Consider the following 22,234-nt stretch of genomic DNA (forward strand, 5'->3'; position numbering starts at 1 on the left):
CTCCCTTCCTTCTCCCCATGGGGACTGACACGAGCCCTACTGCATGCCCCCTCAAATATTCTAGGGAGTTCCAGGGCATGCCCAACAGTTTGGAGACCAGTGCTCTAGAGAGAGGAAATGGTTATCTTTTGGTTTTAATTTTGTATACCTATACACTTCCTGGCATCAACTCGGGCTGGAAAAAATGCCAAAATACTGCATGAAAGGCTGGTCTCACCCGCTAGGAGGTTCCAGAAATCTTATGGGATTCCGGCCCAATTTGATTTGAAACCAGCCTTTGAACTCTGCCCATTTCACCCCTATTGTAATATCAGCAAACCAGACGTTTATAAACAATATGATTCTTCATTAGGTGATGACGATTAGTAAGACTTTGAAAAGATGTACTGTTTAAAGTTATCGCCTTATATGGAGAGTTGCTCCAAACTTGGCTGTCACCAGCGAATATTTTTGGCTCTGGGACAATTTCCTTTACATGGCTCTTCAGTAAAGAATCTCCAGTGTTTGGATAGTGATGGTTAACAAGAGATGGGACTGTTGTATAGGATTATTTTTGTATGAAGAAGAGAGGATGGAATGCAATAAGCAGGTCAAAAATAGAAACAAATTTTATTTGGCCAGAAATTATATGTATAAATCTTAACTGACTTTTAAAAGTGGCCCGTTTTCAAGGCAGATTTTTTTAGCACGTTGAGTTTTGTAGATCTGTTTGCTCATTGTTTTGTTGTTGAGTGCTTCTAGATTTGTAGCTGTTTAGTGGGATTCTGTAGATGCCACTCTAGAAGTATATATGGTCAGATCTCTGTCCCCATCCCAATTCCCACCATTGAAAACTGGCTTCTTGGGAAAAGTTTCAGTGGAGAAAGGGGTGGGAGGAAAAATAAGAGAGGCAACTATAATAGGGCATGTCTTCATTGCACAGTTAACCTGGGTTTTAGCCCCAACTTTACTATCATCCACACAGCCAAATATCTGGTTTGGAGGAGCTGTGAGCCTGGAAGTATGGATTACAACCATATCTGTCCTTCACTGGGCCTAGAACAGTGGTCCCCAAACTGTGGGGTGAACCCCTCTCGGGGGCTTCAGAGAAATGTGCAGGGGGGCATGATGAGGCATGGGCCAGATCCCACGGTGGGCCGGGAGTGAGTGCCACCAATCCTGCTCTGCCCCCAGCTCTGTTCCAGCCCTGCCTGCAGTCGAGGCTCCAGCCTTGTATGCTGACCGCTGCCCCACTCCTGGCTCCGGCTCCCGAGGTGGGGCAAGGGGCTCGGACAGATTACATTACAGGTAAGAGAGGGCGTGTCATAAACATACAGCTAAGGGGGTCATAAACATACAGTTGGGGATTGGTCCTGCTTTGAGCAGGGGGTTGGACTAGATGACCTCCTGGGGTCCCTTCCAACCCTGATATTCTATGATTCTATGATAAGGGTAGCATAAAATCCGTCCTTTACCTATAAGGGATTAAGAAGCTCAAATAACCTGGTTGGCACCTGACCAAAAGGACCAATAAGGAAAGAAGATAGTTTCAAATCGGGGGGGGGGGGGGGGAGGTTTGTTTGTGCTCTCTTTGTTGTGCTCTCTCGGGACAGAGAGTGAGACCAGGCAGGAAAAAAAATCTCCTAAAACCCTACCTGAAATAAGCATCTAAGATTACAAAAATTGTAAGTAAAGCAAGGAAATGCGTTAGATTATCTTTTGTTTTAGCTTGTGAATTTTCCCTATGCTAAGAGGGAGGTTTATTCCTGGTTTTGGAACTTTGAAGTTGAGCCTAGAGGGGAATCCTCTGTGTTTTAGATCTTATTACCCTGTAAAATTACCTTCCATCCTGATTTTACAGAGGTGCTTCTTTTACCTTTTTTCTTTATAATAAAGTTCTTCTTTTAAGAACCTGATTGATTTTAGTGTCCTAAAGATGAAGGGTCTGGTCTGTACTTTTATTAAAGGCAATTGGTTAGTATATTATTCTCAAGCCTCCCCAGGAAAGGGGGTGAAGAGACTTGGGGGAATATATGGGGGAAACAGGGACTCCAAGTGGCCCTTTCCCCTGGATGTTTGTCTAAATCACTAGGTGGTGGCAGCAATACTGTCCAAGGACAAAGAAAGGATTTGTGCCTTGGGGAAGTTTTAACCTAAGCTGGTAGAAATAAGTTTAGGGGGTCTTTCATGCGGGTCCCCACATCTGTACCCCAGAGTTCAGAGTGGGGAGGGAACCCTGACAGGGCGTGGCATAAAAAGTTTGGGGACCACTGGCCTAGAACCAGCTCGCTTTGCAATGAGCATGCAGGCTAAATCATTCAAGTGCTGACAGTCCATCAATGCCTTCCCACAATTCCCCCCCCCCCCCAAGTTATCCCGCAAATGACTGGGCAAGAATCTTAGAGCGTCTCAGTACAAAGAATTAGGGGAGATGCCCCCAGACACACATGAGTGCATGCAGAAACAGTGAGGATTCAGTAACTTCGGTAGGGCTTTGCCACGGGAATCCTTGCTAGGGAACACTGGTCTAGGCTAATCCAGGTGTTCAGACCCAGGTGCTGATCACCCAGCTTAATTGCACAGTGAAGAGACAGCCTTAGAGGCCCGTAGCAGGCTAGAGAGCGTGATAGGAATGGAAGGACTGAGAGAGGAGCGTGGTCAGTGTGAGAGAGGACGATGGCATTGGCAGCAGCATTTTAGAGTGACTTGAGTAGAGATAGTTGAGAAACAGTGAGGCTAGACTAATCTGAGTGCAGAGCTCCCGGTCATTTCCTCTCCCACCCTTAGCATGCCCTCATGCTGGATGGTGCCCAAGACAAAGGGGGCCTGTGCTGCCCCATACATGGCAAAATTCTCTAGTGGCTTATTGTACCCTCTCTATGCTGCTCCAGGGTGGATAGAAAGTATCCCATTGTACTATGCCAACGGGGAGACCCTTGAGGTGTTCCAGGCAGATTGCTTAGGAAGTCTAGTTTAAGTGATGGAGATGACATGGTCAACTTAATGTGGAAAGCATTAGCTGTACTGAGCCTAAGTTATGGTACTGTGTGGAAACCGACTCCACAGCCCCTTACTCAGATGTGAGAGTGCTACTCATGGACAATCCCAATAGTAGAACCTCGGTAGATGTGCTTTAGATAGTGTGTGAGAGAATGGTAACCTGTGGTTGAGAAATGACATCACTGGCAGTTATAGTTACCTGTCTCTGCTGGCTTTAGTCCATCATTCTGCATCATTGACCGTACATTTCTATGGCTGCTAAAGCAATTTGTTTGTCATTGGTCTAATGATTAACCCTGGGGTCAGGTAGAAGATAAAATAAATGAATAACAGCGAAAACATGTGCCAGTGGTACCCAGGGAAAATTGTTACATGTTGGAATGTTACGATACCAGTTCCACTTAAAGCCTCAAAATAGGGCTTACCTGGGACGTAATTGGCACATAGGCTATGTGGTAGACAAACTTCACCTAACAGATCAAATTGCACTGTCATTTACACCTGTGCAATCTCATTGACTGTAGTGGGACTGCAGTGGTGTAAATGAAAGCAGAATTAGGCCCTCAGAAGATATTACTTTGTAGTTGAAAAGTGAGCTTTTCAGTCTTAATTCTCTATGCTGCATCCTACCATGTCATTAAGGAGTTCACTACTAAATGTTAGGAAGGTTTGTTCTTCTTCCTGTGTTTATTCAGGTAGATGCCAAGGCATACATGGTAATATTTTCACAGGGTAAGACTTACCCGTGTCCTGACAACACGCTTGATAATGACACCAAGATTTAATAGGCATTAATATGCTCAGCTGTGTGTGGGAAGTTGCTTAGTTCATGTTGGCTGCAACTTTTGACTGCAAACACTCCACCATGTAATTAAATGCTGTAGAAGATCCTCTGGGCCATTTGGTTACTTGAAAACTACTGCAGATATCCAGAGTATTTTTGGTGGCTTGTGAATATTCTTCTTTGTATTCATATAACAGCATTCAAATATATATATGATATTTATCCACCTTTACAGGGCACGTTTTCAACATATGAAAGCCAAAAGGTCCACTGAAATTGCATGGCTACTGGAGGTATCTATTCATATATTATTTTAATTTTTGCTGAATATTCATTTGGTGGTGATTATATTGTAATACCAACATACCCTCTTGCCCAAAAAAGCAGGCTTATCTAATTATGGCCAGTTTGAGGGACATTTCCATGGAAAATTGACGTCTGTAGGTTTCAGAGTAACAGCCGTGTTAGTCTGTATTCGCAAAAAGAAAAGGAGTACTTGTGGCACCTTAGAGACTAGTTTATTTTATTTACTCACATAGTGCCTTCCCTGTCTGCTGTTCAGTTTTCAAATAGGTTATTAGGATACTAATCAGAAGAGGTGTAACTACTATAAGATGTTATGGGTGTTTTCTTGTGAATATTGATGTGGTATAATTCTTAATTGCTAAGGCAATTTTTATGCTGTATGAGTCAAATTAAACTTTGTTGTATTAAAAAAGTTGTGGTTTACCATTTTTTATCTAGGAACAAATAATACCTTGACTGCCTTTGATTTCAAATTCATGCTGTCCTGTACCTTTCCTTGGTATGGATGTTATAGTACATTAAATAATTTTCTGTACATAGGCAAAAATCCAGGTCAGGCATATATTTTGAAGGTTTTGATCATATATAGTAGTGTTTCAAACAACGTGTCTGAAAACAGTGAATCTTGTTAATTTTTGGTTAGGCAATAATGTGAATGCATTGGTTTCTGATGAAGTGAGCTGTAGGTCACGAAAGCTTATGCTCAGATAAATTTGTTAGTCTCTAAGGTGCCACAAGTACTCCTTTTCTTTTTGTGGCTACAGACTAACACGGCTGCTACTCTGAAACCTCTCATTACTTTTGACATTCAGAGCAAGTGCTTTTTCTCTATTACTGTTTTGCCATGTCTTGTCTATTTAAACTGTCGGCTCTTTGGGGCAGGAACCATGTCTGCTATATATTTATACAGCACCCAACACAATGGGGCTCCAAAACCCAACTAGGTTCTTTGAGCATAACCCCAATGAAAATGATAAAGAATGTAATTTAGTAATCAACTTTGTTTTAATTGATTGATTAATTAGAATTGAATCAGTTCTGTGTTATTGCAGAATCTGATACCACTTAACCCCAGTGGTTAGAAAGACATTAGGAATTGTGTCCACTCTACCTGGTCTCCCCACCCTCCTTGAAGTATTAAAGCAAAGCAAATGGTTGTGTTGGAAGCATTTCCGTTTCAGTGCTGTGATGAGTTGCTGCTATGTGCTCATCAGCACCTTGGATCCTGTACAGAGCATCTATTAAAGAAAATGGGTGTGCTGTCTAAGCAGCAAGACTGGCCGCAGAGGAGCACAAGTTTGGGACTGATCTCAGGACATCCCTAGGCACTAGATGGATTGCAGGGAGTGAAGCAGCTGATGTTCAGACAAAATCAGAGAGGGGTGAGGGCAGGTTTTTGTTGTGCAAATGTCCCTGATCTGGCATACTTTTAAAGCGTCATCAGAAGTGCCTGTATGGGACAGGCGAGCTGGAGGAAGGGGAAACATGCTCATTAATGCATTACTGCTACACTAGCTTTTTCACAAACCAATTGTATTTACATTGGATATTAACAGTATTAAAGAGTGGGGGGGGGGGATATCTGTTGCCAGACATACTCATGCAACCCCTCCTGGGGTTGTGCAGGTGATGGCATTGGGTCCTGTGTGTTTGTAACCTTTTGCCATCAGAGTATTTTTCTCCCCACACACAGATTCAAGCTTCTTTTGGCAGAATAACCTCCATGCTGGTCAAAATAAAGACCACAGAATGAAGGAAGTGAGGAATTTCTCAGTCAAGAGAGTTATTGAAATGAACAAGAATAGTTTTCTTGTCTCATCACACCATGTCACTGTCTCATGACAAAACATGTTATAAGTACTATAGCTGAAAATGGAACATGTGATTCATTTTTTTTTTTTCTACTTCAGTATCTGGAGGTTTGATGATTGCCAGTGATACTAGTGCCATGCTGTTGCATCAGTACTGTTACCACAGATGCCGTAAATGCCATTGTTCACTAAAGTCTCTTGGGCTATTGGAATTGTTTCAGGGATTCTCCCAATACTAGAATAATCTAAGGGAACCTTTCCCTCCCCCACTCCACTAGACACTTTCAAATCTTATTTTGCTAAACCCAACAAAGACCATTGAACTCAAAGAAAACTCTACTGAAGGAGATATTTAAGCAATATCCTTGGCTGCTGTCTATGATCTCCATACCTACCACTGTGCAGAAAAGATAGGGCTGATCAAATGTATCCATACTGCTCAATGTGCTGCCTTGTCTTTATTTTTCTTCTCCATTTCCACTCTGTTTTTGCCTCCTCTCCAACTGAAATTAATGCTGGATCATTCCATTGAGTTCTTTTTCAAAGAGGTCAAATCCACATCACCAAAATTATAACACAGTCCAATGACAAATGCAAACATAGTGAACGTCTTTCCCCTTGCCAAGGTAAACAAGCACTTTATTCAAACGTTTCAATATTGTGTGATCAGATGGTACCATTGAGCATCTGGATGGATAAGGCATCACTGGAAACTTGAGTCAACAGAGTGAGTGCTGGACAGGCAGAGAGAGTGCATGCTCTTACACTAAATGAATCTGAACTCTGTGTAGAGCAGAGGTGGGCAAACTGCGGCCCGCATGCCACATCCGACCCACGGGACTGTCCTGCCGGGCCCCTGAGCTCCCGGCCGGGGAGGCTAGCCCCCGGCCCCTCCCCCCGCTGTTCCCCCTTCACCCGCAGCCTCAGCATGCTGCACCGCTAGTGCTCTGGCCCACCGCTCCTGCCAGGCAGCATGGTGGCGTGACTGGCTCTGGCATGGTAAGGGGGCAGGGAGCGGGGGTCCTGGCTCCCAGTCAGGGGACTGGGAGCAGGGGGGGTTGGATGGGTGGAGAGTTCTGAGGGGGCAGTCAGGGGGCGGGAAGTGGGAGGGGGCGGTTAGGGGGCGGGGGCCAGGCTGTTTAAGGAGGCACAGCCTTCGCTACCCGGCCCCCCATATAGTTTTGCAATCCCGATGTGGCCCTTGGGCCAAAAAGATTGCCCACCACTGGTGTAGAGGGTTAACATAAGGCCTACATACAGCTTGAGTCCCATTTAAGCACTGGGGGAGAAGTTCACCCACAGCCTCTGGCAACATGCCTCAGCCCTGTTCTGGATTGTCATATTTCAAAGCCCCTTCAGTCATTTTCTCCTCTGCTAAGATTTCTAACAGGGATGACCATTTTTGTCACATGGACACCTGTCTAGTAAGAACTAGACTGAAACCACCAACTCATTTTATATAAGCCACTGAACTGCTGTCAAATGGTAATAAATTATAGTAACTAGCACGGCTTTAACCTGGGTCAGATTGGAAGGTGGAAACTGAAAGGCTGGATTTTCCGTTACTTTACTGTCCAGTTGCTGACATACACTTACGTTCTAGTTTATATGTTTCTGTTCCATAACATAATAGCAATTTTTGGTGCAACGTGGGTCTTTTTCCCCAAGTGATTGAGCTGGGTATCCAAGCAGAGAATGAATGACCTTGTCATTGAGCAATTCTTTGTCTTTTGCTGATTCTGATGTACAGGACTCTAATTGTCTCCTTTTTGACACGTTAAAGCCAGCGTTAAATGCCTGTACTCAGTATGTGAGAAGCTGCAATGCTTGCTTCTTTATTTCATCTTTATGACGTGCTACATGATTTTGCAGGGTCTTCCAATTTAACTAGAAGGTCTCCGGCAGGATTATTCCATTCAGGTTTAAAATGCTCTATGACCATGATGGCAGTAGATCAATAAGGCTCTGGCATTTCTTTGCCCCCTTATATCTTCATTAGACACTTAAGTCATACAAGTTCTGTCAGGAAATCTTATGCTGATCTTCATTCATGTGGACACTGCGACATCATGCTCCAGATTGTCCAATCTAGTGGGAGTCCTAATTAATTTAATGTCAAGAAATTACACCATTAATTTCCTTGTAGGCTGAGAACCATGCTTGAGCGGTATGTGACACTACAAGCCACTGAGAAAACACTGGATCATAGAATCATAGAATATAAGGGTTGGAAGGGACCCCAGAAGGTCATCTAGTCCAACCCCCTGCTCGAAGCAGGACCAATTCCCAGTTAAATCATCCCAGCCAGGGCTTTGTCAAGCCTGACCTTAAAAACCTCTAAGGAAGGAGATTCTACCACCTCCCTAGGTAACGCATTCCAGTGTTTCACCACCCTCTTAGTGAAAAAGTTTTTCCTAATATCCAATCTAAACCTCCCCCACTGCAGCTTGAGACCATTACTCCTCGTTCTGTCATCTGATACCATTGAGAACAGTCTAGAGCCATCCTCTTTGGAACCCCCTTTCAGGTAGTTGAAAGCAGCTATCAAATCCCCCCTCATTCTCATAAAAATTAAGTTTTAAACGTTATCTCAATAAGAACTTTCAGCAATTGACCTTTACTAAATGTAAAAGCTTTCTGGAGCGTTTTTACCTTTTTTGAGACTTTTATCAATTAAATCAATTAAAAAAGTCTTTTTTGAGACTTTCTTCACAGAGTGGCCCTTGATGAGGGTGTCAGGGCTTGAACAGTAGACTGTTTCTTTAGCTCCTAAGGAGTTGCAACAATCAGAAAGCATGGCAGTGATTTAGTGAATTCAAATGCAAGGTGAATGGATTTGTTTTTAAACAGTATTTTATTAATATAATAATTTAAAGCTGGCATTAGAAATCCCAGTGTTGCACACAGAGGCCAACACGGTGGGAGCTTAGCCACAGTCTTCAGATCAGGGTTGGGCCAAAAGGAGGGTAGAAGAGAGTGCTTCACATTTTCTTCCCTCATCACTGTGGGATCTCCAGTCTTAATCCTGACTTTCAAGGTGAAATCCTGGTCTTAGTGAAGTCAGTGGCAAAACTTCCATTAACTTCACTGGGGTCAGGATTTCACCCTCAGTGTCTAGGAATCTCATATTCTTTCACTGGACCCTACTATGAAGAAGCAAGGTGGTTTTCTGATGTCTTTGTTCCTCTTTCCTCTGATAACGTGGAGCTCTTCTTTTTTTCTAAGTAGGATACTCAGAAACACCTACTTTTCATTTCACCTCTCCATCTTAATGTTTATTTTTGAGGATAAGAAATACTTTGATGGCCAAATTCACCCTTCATTTATATCAGATGGTGTAACCAAGGGCAAAATTTGGCCAGGTATGTTTTTCTGTTACTACAATATACATTTATTCCCATTTTAATAACTTATTCCCTTTTAAACAAAGGAGGCAATGCAAACAAAATCCAGCGTCCTTTCAATGTGCAAAAAATGCTCTTGCCCCAAATGAATTTAATGCAGATTTTCTATAAGTCTCCAGTGTCATTTCTTTCTCTTTGCTCTCAAGCATGCTTCCCGGGTTCAGAGTTAGGATTGTTGGAATCCTCAATGAAACATCCTTGAGAACAAGGTGCATGCTTTACCTAAACAAATAGCTATTTTAGGGCCTGATCCTGCATTTCTTGCATACCCAAAACGCCCATTGAGGCTTGATGTTCAGGGAACACAGACTTCTATGGATTTCTCTCTCTCTCATTTTTTTCTGCCATGTTTATAAAACACAAGGTCTCTAAAGCCTCTCCAGATTGTTTTGGAAGAACATATGCTTTGCCTTTTGAAGTATTCTAGGAATGTTGCTCTGGTGTCTGTCTTACTCCAGCATCCTGATGTTTTTTTCCTTATCTACATACAGTACATGTAACTTTTGGCCTTTGTAACCTGAGCTTGAGGTATCTTCTATTGTGTTGTGATTCTTGTCATATACCACTTATGCTTTGGCAACTTCCTACCCTTGTGCTATTTGAGCCACATTTTAATCACGAGGCATGCAAGGAAACCTGTTTTATTCCCATTTTAAAGAAGCTTCCCATTTGGTTGAACCCCTGTCTCCTTTGCCATAGAACTTTTCATGTTGCTTTGGAGATTGCATTGCTCTGTTGCTAGGCAGCTGAAGCATCTTCAGTTACATGCCACAATTTGTGAAATTCTTAAGTTATCTCATTGTTATTTTCTTTCTTTTTATTTGGAAATGTGGCTATTTGGCTTTCATCCCTCTTCATTCAGTTGCACTAATGTGATTTATTAGCATTAACCCCCTGAATTCCTAAGAGCCACATGTATTGGGGCAGATTGAAAGTGATAGCAAAGAAATGGGGAGAAAAGGAGTTAAATTGGTCAGGATTAGTCTACAGTAGGTGATGATTTCTTGTCGCTAAACTACTTTAATGTGTTTTGGCTTCCATGGAAGGGGTGGATCGTTGTTGTAATCTGTTGCAACATTGACAGTTCATGTGAATAAAAACACTACATGATATTAAAGTATCAGTGCAAGGTTAGAGAGTCTGTTTAGATAGGCCTAATTAATCTATCAGTTTGTAACAGTAATACCATATTTCTGGTCTGTTTCCTCCTTCTCCTCTATTTGAATTTATTTTTGATGTAAAATATGAACCATAATTTAACCATTGAGTTTGTCATGTAAAGTATTTGACTTATTTGGCTTGAATAATAAAGATATCTGCCTTTTATTCTTGGAGTATACTGCATTAATCAGACTTGCTGGAATGATCACATGGTACTCTATGCCTTTCCCTGTTAGCTGCTGCTTGTCAGCAGCTGGCTGAGCTGTAGGCTGCAGGCCAGTATCTGCATACCCTTTCTCTTCAGAATATTTCAAATATACTGCTTCTTAATTATGCATTTTGCTGCAGTTTGACAAACTAAATGGTTCTCCTGCATGTTAAGAAGATTATTTTAAATTTCAGAGAATTTGTCTAGTTACTAGGCCATGTATGCATTTGAAGAATTCAGGTAGGCTCTCTATTTTATACATCAGTGTGCTTGGTTTTTGTTCTCACAAGGTTTTTGCTGTGTAATGTCAGACGGCTCCATAGTTAGTTCTCCAAAATGTAAATCTTTCTTGCATTTTAAAATTTCTACCCTGTGTATTGGGAGAAGTGTGTAGAAGAATGAGCTGCAGGTAAATGATAGCTAACTGCATGACGGAGAGTAAAACTGGATAATTGATTATATCTTGCAGCTTCTGGCTACATGACTATAAAATGTGTGCAAGTACAGTATAGAGTTATAAAACAGAAAGTGTTCTGCTGAAAAGGGTCTTTGCTATTTTTGGTTCCTGAGACCTGACAGATGCTTCTTCTCTAAAGAATACGGATTATGATAATTAAGGGAAAAATATTGATGCTTAGATCATAGCTAGGATTAGATTTTTGTGCTGCAGCACAGTCTACATGCCTGTTTTTCATAATCCTGTAGCTGTAGAATTTCATATGATATTTCTAAATGTGATTCATATGGTTAGATTGGGGTTGGATTGGGTTTTTGTTTGCAAACATTTGAACAGCTGTGCTTGTTAAAGTACAAAATTAGCATATTTATATTTAATATTAGTGCTGCTCAATACTGGGTCCCCCCCCAATATAACACTCTCCCTATGCAGCTTCAAGGTCTATTTAAACCATAACAGGTTTTTGAAGATAGCTGAAACAAAATGAATAGACATTCTAACACGATTGATGTTTTCACCTGCAATGAAACTGTACTCTATGAAAATTTCTGATCTTCAGTGGGTCTTTCACTTTGTTTTAGGTTTATTCACTGTTTCTTGTAGGTCACACTATAATATTGGCCAGATAAAAATGGTGATAGTATTATGACAACATCAGGGTAATCTCTTGGTATATTTTCTGTTCTATATGCCATTGCTATAATATAATGAAAAAAATCCCTTTGATTTATTTAGATGTAGAAAAAGATGGTTCAAGTATGTAACTGAACGTGAAGGAGATTGGCTTTGCATTCACAATACACATTCAGTACCTGATTATTTTTTTCTATTAAACTTTTTTAACGTCAGACAAAGTATTGATTCCATTTTGTTAATCTTTGCTTTGCCAGATGACGTACGTGTGTGTGAGTACACATCTTGATGCTGACAAGTAGTAGAAATGAGCAACTGGAAAAAATAATAATTAAAAAAACACCATATGTCTAGAATCTAGCCATAAATGATGAAGAAATACAGGCTAACAGGGACTAGAACTTCTACTGCTTATGAAATGCTGTAGGATACTGCCTCAGTGAAGAGATTTTACTGGAATACTTTGTGATGCTGTGTAACTGCAGTTGTCATAGGATTGTCAAGAGATGCTCACAAATCTTGATTTAGCCAATTGTTGGCAGTAAGTTAAATTGCAAACAGGCATACAGTCTACTATGTCATTATTTGATTTAGTAGTTCTTTATATTGCACCGAAGTGTTTAAAACATATTATTAATACAGGATTGGCCTAGTTCAGTATTTAGATGGAGCACCTATGCCTATAAGATATGGAGTTGATGATTCAGTAGGTGGTGCTGTTCCCTGAATTAAAGACTCAACATGGTGTTAAAGGCACTATGCTGTGGGAGGTGCCATCTTTTTGGATAAAATATAGAACTGAAGTCATGGCCACTTGTGCTTACTCAGGGCCTGACTTCTGTTAACAAAGTAGGTGCTCTCTTGCATGTGCTCACGTACAAAAACATACATCCAGTTTAAATCTCGGATTTGTCTACAGATCGGTATCTGTCTAGCCAAGTGCGAGCAAAGCTTCCATTTGTGCATGCATATACAATTGAGCACATGCAAAATAGGTTTTCATTTGTGCACGTGCAAGTTTACACCTACTTTCTGACTAGATATTGGCCCTAAGGAACCCAAAAAAATCTCTGAGAAAGAGGTGCACAGCCATGGTGTCTTGGACAAATTCCAGATACTGTAGAGTGATGGCGTTCTGTCTACCCAACTTTCCCCCTGGAGTTTCAGTTTGCTATAATGATCTTCACTTCCTGGCGAATGGTTGCGTAGTGCTGGGTACTCTTAAACAGCTGCTGGACTTCTCTGCAGAAGCATCTTACTTCTGGACTGGATGAAGAAAGCAACCCTGGTGTGCTGTTTATAAAACACTTATTTGTGAAGCACTTTGGGATGAAAGGCACTCGGTAAATATATAACCAATGCGGATGAGTGGGTGGATGAGTCAAGAGTTGAACCTCAGAGGAAACAAAGGAGCTAAAGTCCATTGGGAATTTCATAATTGCATGTTCTAGCCAAGGGCAGTTTTTTTCCTGACATTGGGACAGGGCATTACCCCCTAAGCAAACTTTTATTTCTTTTTAACTGAGGGTTACAGAAACTTACACAGCCAGGACCTCAGTTTGTGAAGTCATTGGACCTTTACCTCCTGACATCAGCTGAGGATCTGGTCCCTTGTCTTTACTAATTACTTTTATAGTCTGCATAGACTCAGTAGCCTAACATGCATTTTTTTATACGTAAAATGAAGTAAATTTTCTCACGAGCTGGATTTTCTCAACCTCTCACTGATCTCCCCACCTCACTGTGATAGGTTGTTGTGGATAACGTTAAGAGAAGATTGCTGTGCTTTTGGCCAAGAATGTACTGTACTTTTGTTATGTCCAATCTAGATCAGTCTTTGTAGCAACAGAAAGCTTTGTTAAACCGAGTGTAGATTTTCCTCTTGTTGCCTTAGGTATATTAGGCTGGGGTATTACTTGGCATACTCCCCAATGAACTAGTGTCTGTCTGTTTCTAATGCACCTTCACCATCACATCTGGGAACTTTCTAGTCCCCTATGCACTGAGTAAAACTAGTAACAATACAAAAAAGGGAAATTTTATTCTCTTCAAAGTCAACCGTTTGTGAATACGGCAAGTATAGTTGTTTTTCAAAAATTGACATAATGCATTTCAAAACAGAAATAGACTATTTATATTTTGTGTGCATATAGCACCTCTCATCTGAGGATCTCAAAGTGCTCAGGAACATTAATAAAGCCTTATAATAACTCTCTGAAGAATATATTATGATGCCACTTCTATAGATGGGTAAACTGAGGCACCGAGTGATTAAGTGACTTGCAGAAGGCTACACCCATGAGTTTTGTTGCACAGTTGGAATAGAACCCAGGAATCCTGATTCCTTGCCTTCTGCTTTAACCACTGCCAAATAAAAAATATAAATACCTCAAAATAGAAAAAAATTAATCATTCTGAGTACTGTCTGACTAAAGCAAATTCCAGTGGTAAATAATCCTAGATTTACTTGTTGGCTGCAGTTTTTCCCATCCTATTACCAGCATTTCAGGTAACTCTGGTTGGGAGCTCCAGTGGGATAAGTTTAATAAAGAATAAATAAAAGAAAGTTGTTTGTCTTCCATCCTACTCTATGAAAATGGAAATGATATTGAAATTTGAAGTGGAGGCAGATAGATACATCTTCAGAAAGGAATAGCAGAAAGATCTCCAGACCAGATAAAGCCAAGTGCTCTAGGTGGATGAGGGCCTAACTTTCCAAAAATGACTAGTTACTGTGGATGCATCAATTTTTGGGTGGGGCATCTTACAGGGGCCTAATTTTCAGAAATACTGAACAATCATCTTTTGAAAATCGGGCCCCCTTTTAAGGTGTCTTAAATGCCCCAAATTTAGGAGTACTAAAATCCTGTAGTTACTTTTGAAAAGTTAGATCCTTTTTCTTGCTAGAGAAAATGACAATATTAATTATCAAGGGAGAGGAAAGGAGAAGTTCAAGGAACATTTTCAGCCTTTGCAAGAATGTAGTTTTTGTGAGTGGCACTGGTATTATAATTGTTAGGGAAAGCCAAAGCTACTTATTGTTCTGAATCCAAGGGATTGTGACTTCACAGGTAAGATGAAGTGACTAGTGAAAAAAATTTACAAAGTGGGGTAGTTATTCTTTTCTGACAAGAAGAGAAGGAAGTTTAGGGAGTTAAGGAAATAAAGCTGCTTAGGTTAAATGGTGTTAAAGCAGAAGAGGCAGGGGAGAATGTTTAAAACGGTGTCAAGGGTTTTGCAGATTCAGATGCTATTTTTGAGCAGCATTTGGCAAACAGTGTCTCAAAAAACTGATGTAACCTGCAGCACTGAATTTACTGCAGTTGCAGCATCATGAACAAAACATTTGTGAGATATTTAACCAATAGCAATTAAGAATTTTTGCAAGCAGGAGTTTAAAACTGACATTTCAATGTCAGTGGACTAAATCCAGTTATAGTTGAGATGGTGCTTTCGTTCAGAGTCTTTAGTGGCTTAAACCTTCCAACAGACCAACCAGTGCCCTTCTTTTTATTCCTTCTTTACAAATAGGGAAATTTAAAATAAAAAAACTGGCATAAAAGTAATGTCCAGGTTGAAGATTTTAATTGCACACCAGAGTCAGAAAATCCAGTTATAATTCCCATAGCAAATATAACTCTGCCACATTATGCATCTCCTGAGGCAGTAAGAGAAAATGGGTTCATGGGCACAAACAGGCCAACTTATGGTTGCTGTGAGAACCATTCCACTGACACTCTTGCATCTTGTGAGATTAAAATCTCAATTTTAATGTTATGACTAATTTAAGGCCAAATTCTGTGGGCTTTCCAGAAGCAAATCGCTAAGCGAAACAAGTTTCTTTACATTTATGGGAGATAATGCTGCCCACTTCTTAATTACAGTGTCACCTGAAAGTTAGAACAGGCATTCACATGGCACTGTTGTAGCTGGTGTTGCAAGATATTTATGTGCCACATGCACTAAAGATTTATATGAATTTTTCTTGAATAAGGCCCACAAAATGTGGCTGTTCAGTGTTTTGTATTTAATTATGTGAATGTTGAAATCACATTTAAAAATATGAAAAACCCTTCTTTTGGACAGCCAGTAAAGTTATTCAGGCACGCTACCAACCTATAACTGCTGAGAGAATGTTAATTCCTCATGGGAATGTTAAATTCCCTTCCTCAAACAGCTGATTATTGTACCAATGAAAGTTTTCAGCTACATACATTATATTTTCTCAAGAACTGATACCACAGTTGGCCCCATGTTTCATTGATTTAGAAATTAGATGTTTGACGAAAAGGAGTTGTGTTTTTTCTAAGGAGAAGTAACGTGAGAGAACATCCCTGGAGCACACATGACTCTGAATACACTTGCTGGAGATTAAGATATTCATGGAAATAAAATGTTCCTGCTACGTTGTAATGATTCTCTTAAACTTTATCCCAGTGATAAAGGTCCGAGGGAGTATGCTGGGTAGGGATGTTTTTACTTGGGAGTAAAAAAAATTCCTGTGAATGGGATGCACGTAACCTTATCCTAGAGACTGAAATATTAGTAAATATGTCCATGTATACTGTGTTTATGCAAGGGGGCCCCAATCCTGATGGGGACATCTGAGAGCTTCTATAATATTAATAACTGTAATAGATAGAGATTTCAGTGGGCAGGAGGATTGCTACAGGTTCTACTAGTCTTCCAGCTATAGTGATCCTGAATTTTATGTCCTCATGGTCTCCACCTGGTCCTTGGAAAATATTTATCTAGTATCCCTATTGTAATTGCTATGAACAAAATTTGACACTCTGTGTGCAGGCAAGATCCAGGCTTGAGTCTTGCAAGACTAATATGTATTATCAGAGATGTATGGAAATGTATGCCTGGCTTTTAAATAAAAACAAGACCCTGAATCCTAATATCTTACTTGAAAGGAATGAAGCTACTTAATCTACACAATGCAGTGATGCTTTTATTAAAAAATAAAAAAATCTGTGTCCAGTGGGAAAGGATGAGCCAGCCTTAGCCTGATCTGCCTTTGCACATCCTTGCATCAAAATTCAATAAAGGTTTGAAAAAGTGTGATTAAGATGCTTCCCTACACACAACCACTACCCATTGCTTCTCACTTAGGGTGGTATCTTCATTTGGATGGAGTGCTGGTTTCCACTAGCATAGTGTTCTCTTCAAGAGGTAGTCAGTTTCTCTCCCTCTAGCCCCAACTCCAGCCATTCATCTTCAAGGGAGGCCAGTTACCCACTCTCACCTGTTCCAGTACAGTGTGACCAAGTACACCTGCTGTAAGATCTGCTGTTTTCAACACCTATAAAACATATATATTGTACTTTGTAGCTTCACTACAACTTTCTGCCTAATAGCCTGATCTGAGAATCTTTCTATTGACTTCAGTGTGTTGGATTGGATTCCATATTCCTCATCTTGTTCTCAAAGTCAATGTTAGACTCATCTTGACTTCAGTGGGAGTAGGAATATGGAGCCCAATCCAAAGCCAGAGCTTGGGAGATCCATGCTTTCCTCCCTTCTCATAAGAAGAGTGATTGTGTTTGCATTTGCCTGAACAAAAACTGAATAAGGACCTCACAATTTGGCACCATGAGAGACTGAATTTGAAAGACATATTCCCAGCTGGAAAAACCATGCCCCATGAGCACTGCATTAATGGACTAGGAGAGGGGAGAAAAACATGGTAATTATGGACAAAAAGGAATAACAATAATAACAATATTCTGTGTATTGCTATAGCACCTTCCATATGAAGCCTCAGCATGCTTTACAAACATTAATGAATTAAGCCTCACAATACGCCTCTGAGACTGGTGTTATCTTTGTGGGAACACAGAGGTTCAGGGGGGGACTTAACCTAAGTCACACACACAAGCCTGTGGCAGAACCCATATTCGAATCCAGATCACCTGCCCCTCATCCCTCTCATTTAAACATGAGGTGTTACTAAACTGTGTGCTCTAACAAATCCCAGCACAGGGAGGCAGTGTGGTCTAGTTATTGTAGCAGATGGGACTGGGAGTCAGGGCTCTTGGGTTCTATTCCCAAAGCTACCACTCACTTCCTGTGTGACCTTGACCTCTCATGCCTCAGTTCTCCCAGCTGTCAGAAGGGTCTAATAATGATACCTGTTTTATAGGGTTATTGAGATGCTTCATTAACGTTTGTAAAGAGCTTTGAGAGACACAGAAATGAGGTACTTTGCAGAGTAAGTGGATTGTTATTTGATTAAAATACTAAATTTCATGAATGAGGTGAGAGGCTGGCAGGAGCACTGGAAAATCAGTAAAAACCTGTGACCCTCCTGATTTTAACACATTGTGATGGCCACTGAGAAGACTTACTTACCAAAGTCCATGATTATGGGGTTACTGTCTCTTTAAAATGACACATACAGCTACAGACTGGTGAAGATCTGCACAGCGAAGCAGCAGCTGAAGGATTTCAGCCACATCAGGCTTGGAGAGTTCAAGCTTAGATCTAAACTCTGGACCAAACTGCACTCTAGTGTAACAGGGCATGTCTCCTACTGAAGTCAAGGGGAGTTGTCTGCTAGTGGCAGGGCTGAATTTGGCTCTCCTCTTCAGTCAATGGGTGTAGCACTTGTACGAGAGCAAAATTTGACCCACTGGATATTGCAAAGTTATCAGATAAATATCCAGGTATAAATAGCACCCACACCAGGTGATATGTACAACCGTTTAAAACACAAACAGACACATTGGCCATCCTCACCGCACTCTCTGGAGAGGCGGTAAGGCTGGGCAGAAAAGAGGAAGAATTCCCAGGATGAAGGGGCTGTAAAAATACCCACATTTCCTTCCAGTCTCGGCAACAATGAGAGCAAAGTCTTGCTCTGCAGAAGAAAAAGGAAGCAAAGTTCTCCTCTTTGGGAGAAGAGGAGGAAGGAACATGAAGAATAACCTTTCCAAAGTGCCTTGACTCTAATTGAGTGTGATTCTCAGACTGCCGTGCTGAGTAGTGTTAGTGTTTAAAGGGGGTACCCAGGATGCCAGGAAGATGGCAGCCCAATGAGGGCGATCACTAGAGCTGACCAGAGGACGATGATTCTCTTTTGTGGCACCTTTCAAGATTTTGTTAATTCTGCATTGGAACAAAAATGAATCCTCTTGAATGTTTTCACAAAAATGGGATGGTATGTCCATTTTCAGATCCAAACCTGAGCTTTTTGACTTGGGGAGGTAGGGGTGTAGCTTGGTGGGTAGGGCACTGGCCTGTGAGAGACCAAAGTTCAAATCCTTGCTTTGCCTGATTCCAAGCAGAGTTTTTCATCCCAGATCACTCTGAATCAGATGGAGCAAGGGTTTGAACCAGGGTCTCCCATGTCCCATACGCTATCCAGCAGGTGCTAGGCTGTGAGAAAGTCCTGCTCTCTTAGTTGAAACTGATCCATCTCCATGAAGCCTGTCCGCTTTGAAAAAACAGCATGTTTCCACTAATTTTAATTTAGGCAGAAATGTTCTGACCAGCTTTAGCAATTGCTCCCTTGCTGCTATTTGGCTGGAGACTGTTTTTACAAGGGTGGGTTTAGCAGGACAGCAGAGTATCAATTAACACAGTGTTCAGGTTCAAGAGTATCCATCTTTCTGTCCAGGTTCCTAGTTGGCCTTTGTTACCATGTTATCTGGGATTCAAGTAAGAGGGTTTTTTTTTTGTTTTTTGTTTTTCCCTTCAGCATGAGGGGGGAAAATCTAAGGACCAGAAGACCACCTAACACTTCAGTTTAGGCGCCTCAGTGGGCGTGGCCAGATTTTCAAAAGTGCCTTGCACCCAGGTACTGTCATTGCTCTCTGGATGCTGAGCATTCTAGAAAACTAGTTATCATATTTAGGTGACTGATTTGGAGTTGAATAGTTGAGTTCTTTTGAAAATGTGGCTCAATTGTGGTGCTGAACTTTTTTTTTAAGCGGGCTCTAAACATATATGTCTGTCTAAAAGGACAAGGTTAGATAAAATCTTTGCAGAAAACAGAAAAAAATGTAGAAAGCCCCTAAAATAGTAGAATCTGGTGTAGAATCTGTCAGGTGACAGGTTATTTACAAGTAAATAAGATTAGATAAAGTGTTCTCTCATAAGTGCACACTTAACTTGGCATGCAGACCTTACAGCTTCCTGCAGATGATTTTTCACACAAGGTGAGCAATATGTTTGGGGGTTAGGGCTTTGTTCAGTTTTTTTAGTTTAAAGATATGTTTGTTGATATTTCTTGTCTTCAGTGATAACATGGTGGTTGTAGCAAATGGTGGACAAAAGCATTTTCTGATAAGAAAACAAGGCAGGGCTAATGTCAAAAAGGTCCAGTTTAACCCTAGAAAAATTAGCTTCAGGTGAATGAAATGTACTCTGTCGTGTGACCTTGTCACCATGAAACGCTTTAGGCAATAGCATCTATGCCTAAACTTGAGTGTAAACAACAGTTACAGCACTTCTTGGGAATAGATAAATGCATGTCCCAGTTATGCCAAGTTATTGCATAATCAATATATGTGCTTTGAAAACAAAGCATACATCCCAACCTTAATCATACACTAGAGCAAGGGAAACAAACCCTCCAAGCCAAATGAGTACTGAAACATTATGACATGTAAAAATGCAGTATAGCGCCATTGGCCGCATCCCCATATGGATGGGGGGGCAGTCTGATTGCAAGGGGCACTCTGCAAGAAGGACAGTATATAATATATAGTCAATGCCAGAGGGAAAAAAAACCTATTCTCAGACTGGAAAAAGATGTGTCAAAACATAAAGATGAAACATCAAAGATTTTTCTTGCGTCTCATATATATTGCTGCCACTAGCACTGGGTAATAAATTCACTGAACCAGATTCTTGGCTGTTGTAAATCAGAGTAGCTCCACTGAAGTCACTTTATTCTAATTTTTATCAGCTAAGGATCTGACCCATTGCACCCAACTCCAAATACACTCAGACACCAGGAGCTCATAATCCAAATTTACACATTTGTTGAATGATCTGCTTATGAGGGGTAGTGTAAAAAGGAGCAAAAGAAAAACTCAAATGAAAAAATAGGGGAAAAGGTGGTGCAGCGAGCTAGGAGAGTGCAGCATGCATACGGAGAGACTGCATGTGGGTGGAGATGCGGGTGGGGAGAAGATGAGGGGGAGCAGGAATTCCACCAACGAATAATACTGTGGGCCAGATTTTTGGCTGGTGTAAATTGATATAGCTCCATCGTTTCAGTCCTTCAGTGGTGCTATGATGTTTTACAACAACTGACAGTCTGGCCCAGTATATATTCTAGATCCTGCTGTACTTAAGGGGAAAGAACTCAAACTTGGGGCCTGATTCAGAGTGAGACTAAGCACACACTGAAGTCAGTGGTCGCAATTGACCTTTACGATGTGGCCCCTTACGCTGCTCCAGTGGCATAAAGAGGATGTTGACGGCAGCCATCTGCAGAATAACCTAACACGGGGAGTCTCTCCAGCCAGCATAGAACCAGGATAATGGCCCTATACCAGCCCCATTTCCCTATCCCCAGCATAGGGGGTATGTCAGAGGAGGAGGGACATGGAAGGGAGTGTTAGCTAATCTCTGTTGGCAGAACTGCTCATAGAGGGCCCCTGGAAGCCAACCCAGGTTAGAGCATCCATGAGGCTGCTCTAAATTGTAATGGGCAAAAATTGGGGAGTTGCAAAAGGTGACTTCAAGTCAACTTTTCCTGCTCCTATCCTGCATCCAGTAGAGGGAAGGAGTATTGCAAAATGAGGCCTAGTGAGTGTTGTGGGTGCCCAGCACCTCTGAGGATTTAAGATCTGTGATTGTCTGGAAACGACCATGGAATTGCACATGAAAGAAAACAATTTATGAAATCAGAATCCAATCAATACCTGTGTACTACAACAACGCAAGGGAGGAGAGATGTCATGTCCTTTTGAGGGAAGAAGATCCCTACAGCATAAACGGGCATGGGGATTTCAGGTAAGCATGCTCAAGTCCCAAGCCTGCTCAACCTGGTGGAAAAAGCTGTTAAGAAAAGCTGACAAAGAGGCAAAATCTGTCTATTGCTGTGCTACAATACAGAAGGTCACATGCATACTGCAGCTAGGCATTCTTGCTAGCTTGATGATGATGATGAGCAGGAAAGCTGTACTCTAAAGCTCTCTGTATCCAGCAGATTAACCAGCGATTTCCTCAGCTGTATGCTGAGCTCAACTACAGAAGCATTAAAGTAAAAAAAAAAGTTAGAAACTCTACTAAGACTGCTTGGTGAAACCATTGCTAGACTGCAAACCAGTCAATAAAACAAAGATTAGATGTGGCTAGATTTGGAAAATATCTGTAGGAAGAGGTGCTGTTTGTCTCTTCAGGTCCTACATCTGTGTTAGAGCAAACTCAGAAAGGCAGCAGTAAAGATGGGAGGCCAGAGCCTTCGCTGCTGGGAATAGGCACAGGTCCACTGACTTTGTTGGAGATACCACCATTACGTGGGCAGAAGTT

At 41.2% G+C, this 22,234-nt stretch overlaps 1 protein-coding gene across 3 annotated transcripts in view; it reads left to right on the top strand.

Moving 5' to 3' along the window:
* Positions 1-22,234, top strand: part of EVL (Enah/Vasp-like) — a 208,888-nt gene that overhangs the window by 17,316 nt on the left and 169,338 nt on the right. Inside the window, exon 1 of one of the 3 annotated variants that reach the window (XM_048853436.2) lies at positions 10,701-10,893. The exons of 1 other annotated variant lie outside the window; for it this stretch is intronic. In XM_048853436.2, coding sequence (XP_048709393.1) covers positions 10,871-10,893 — 23 coding nt within the window. In that variant the 5' untranslated portion in view covers positions 10,701-10,870. Of the gene's footprint in view, positions 1-10,700; positions 10,894-22,234 lie in introns of those variants that run through there. One more of the 3 variants, XM_048853439.2, reaches the window with a different exon arrangement.

The sequence above is a fragment of the Caretta caretta genome, chromosome 6 (genome assembly GCF_965140235.1).
Source record: "Caretta caretta isolate rCarCar2 chromosome 6, rCarCar1.hap1, whole genome shotgun sequence".
Taxonomy (NCBI): Eukaryota; Metazoa; Chordata; order Testudines; family Cheloniidae; genus Caretta; species Caretta caretta.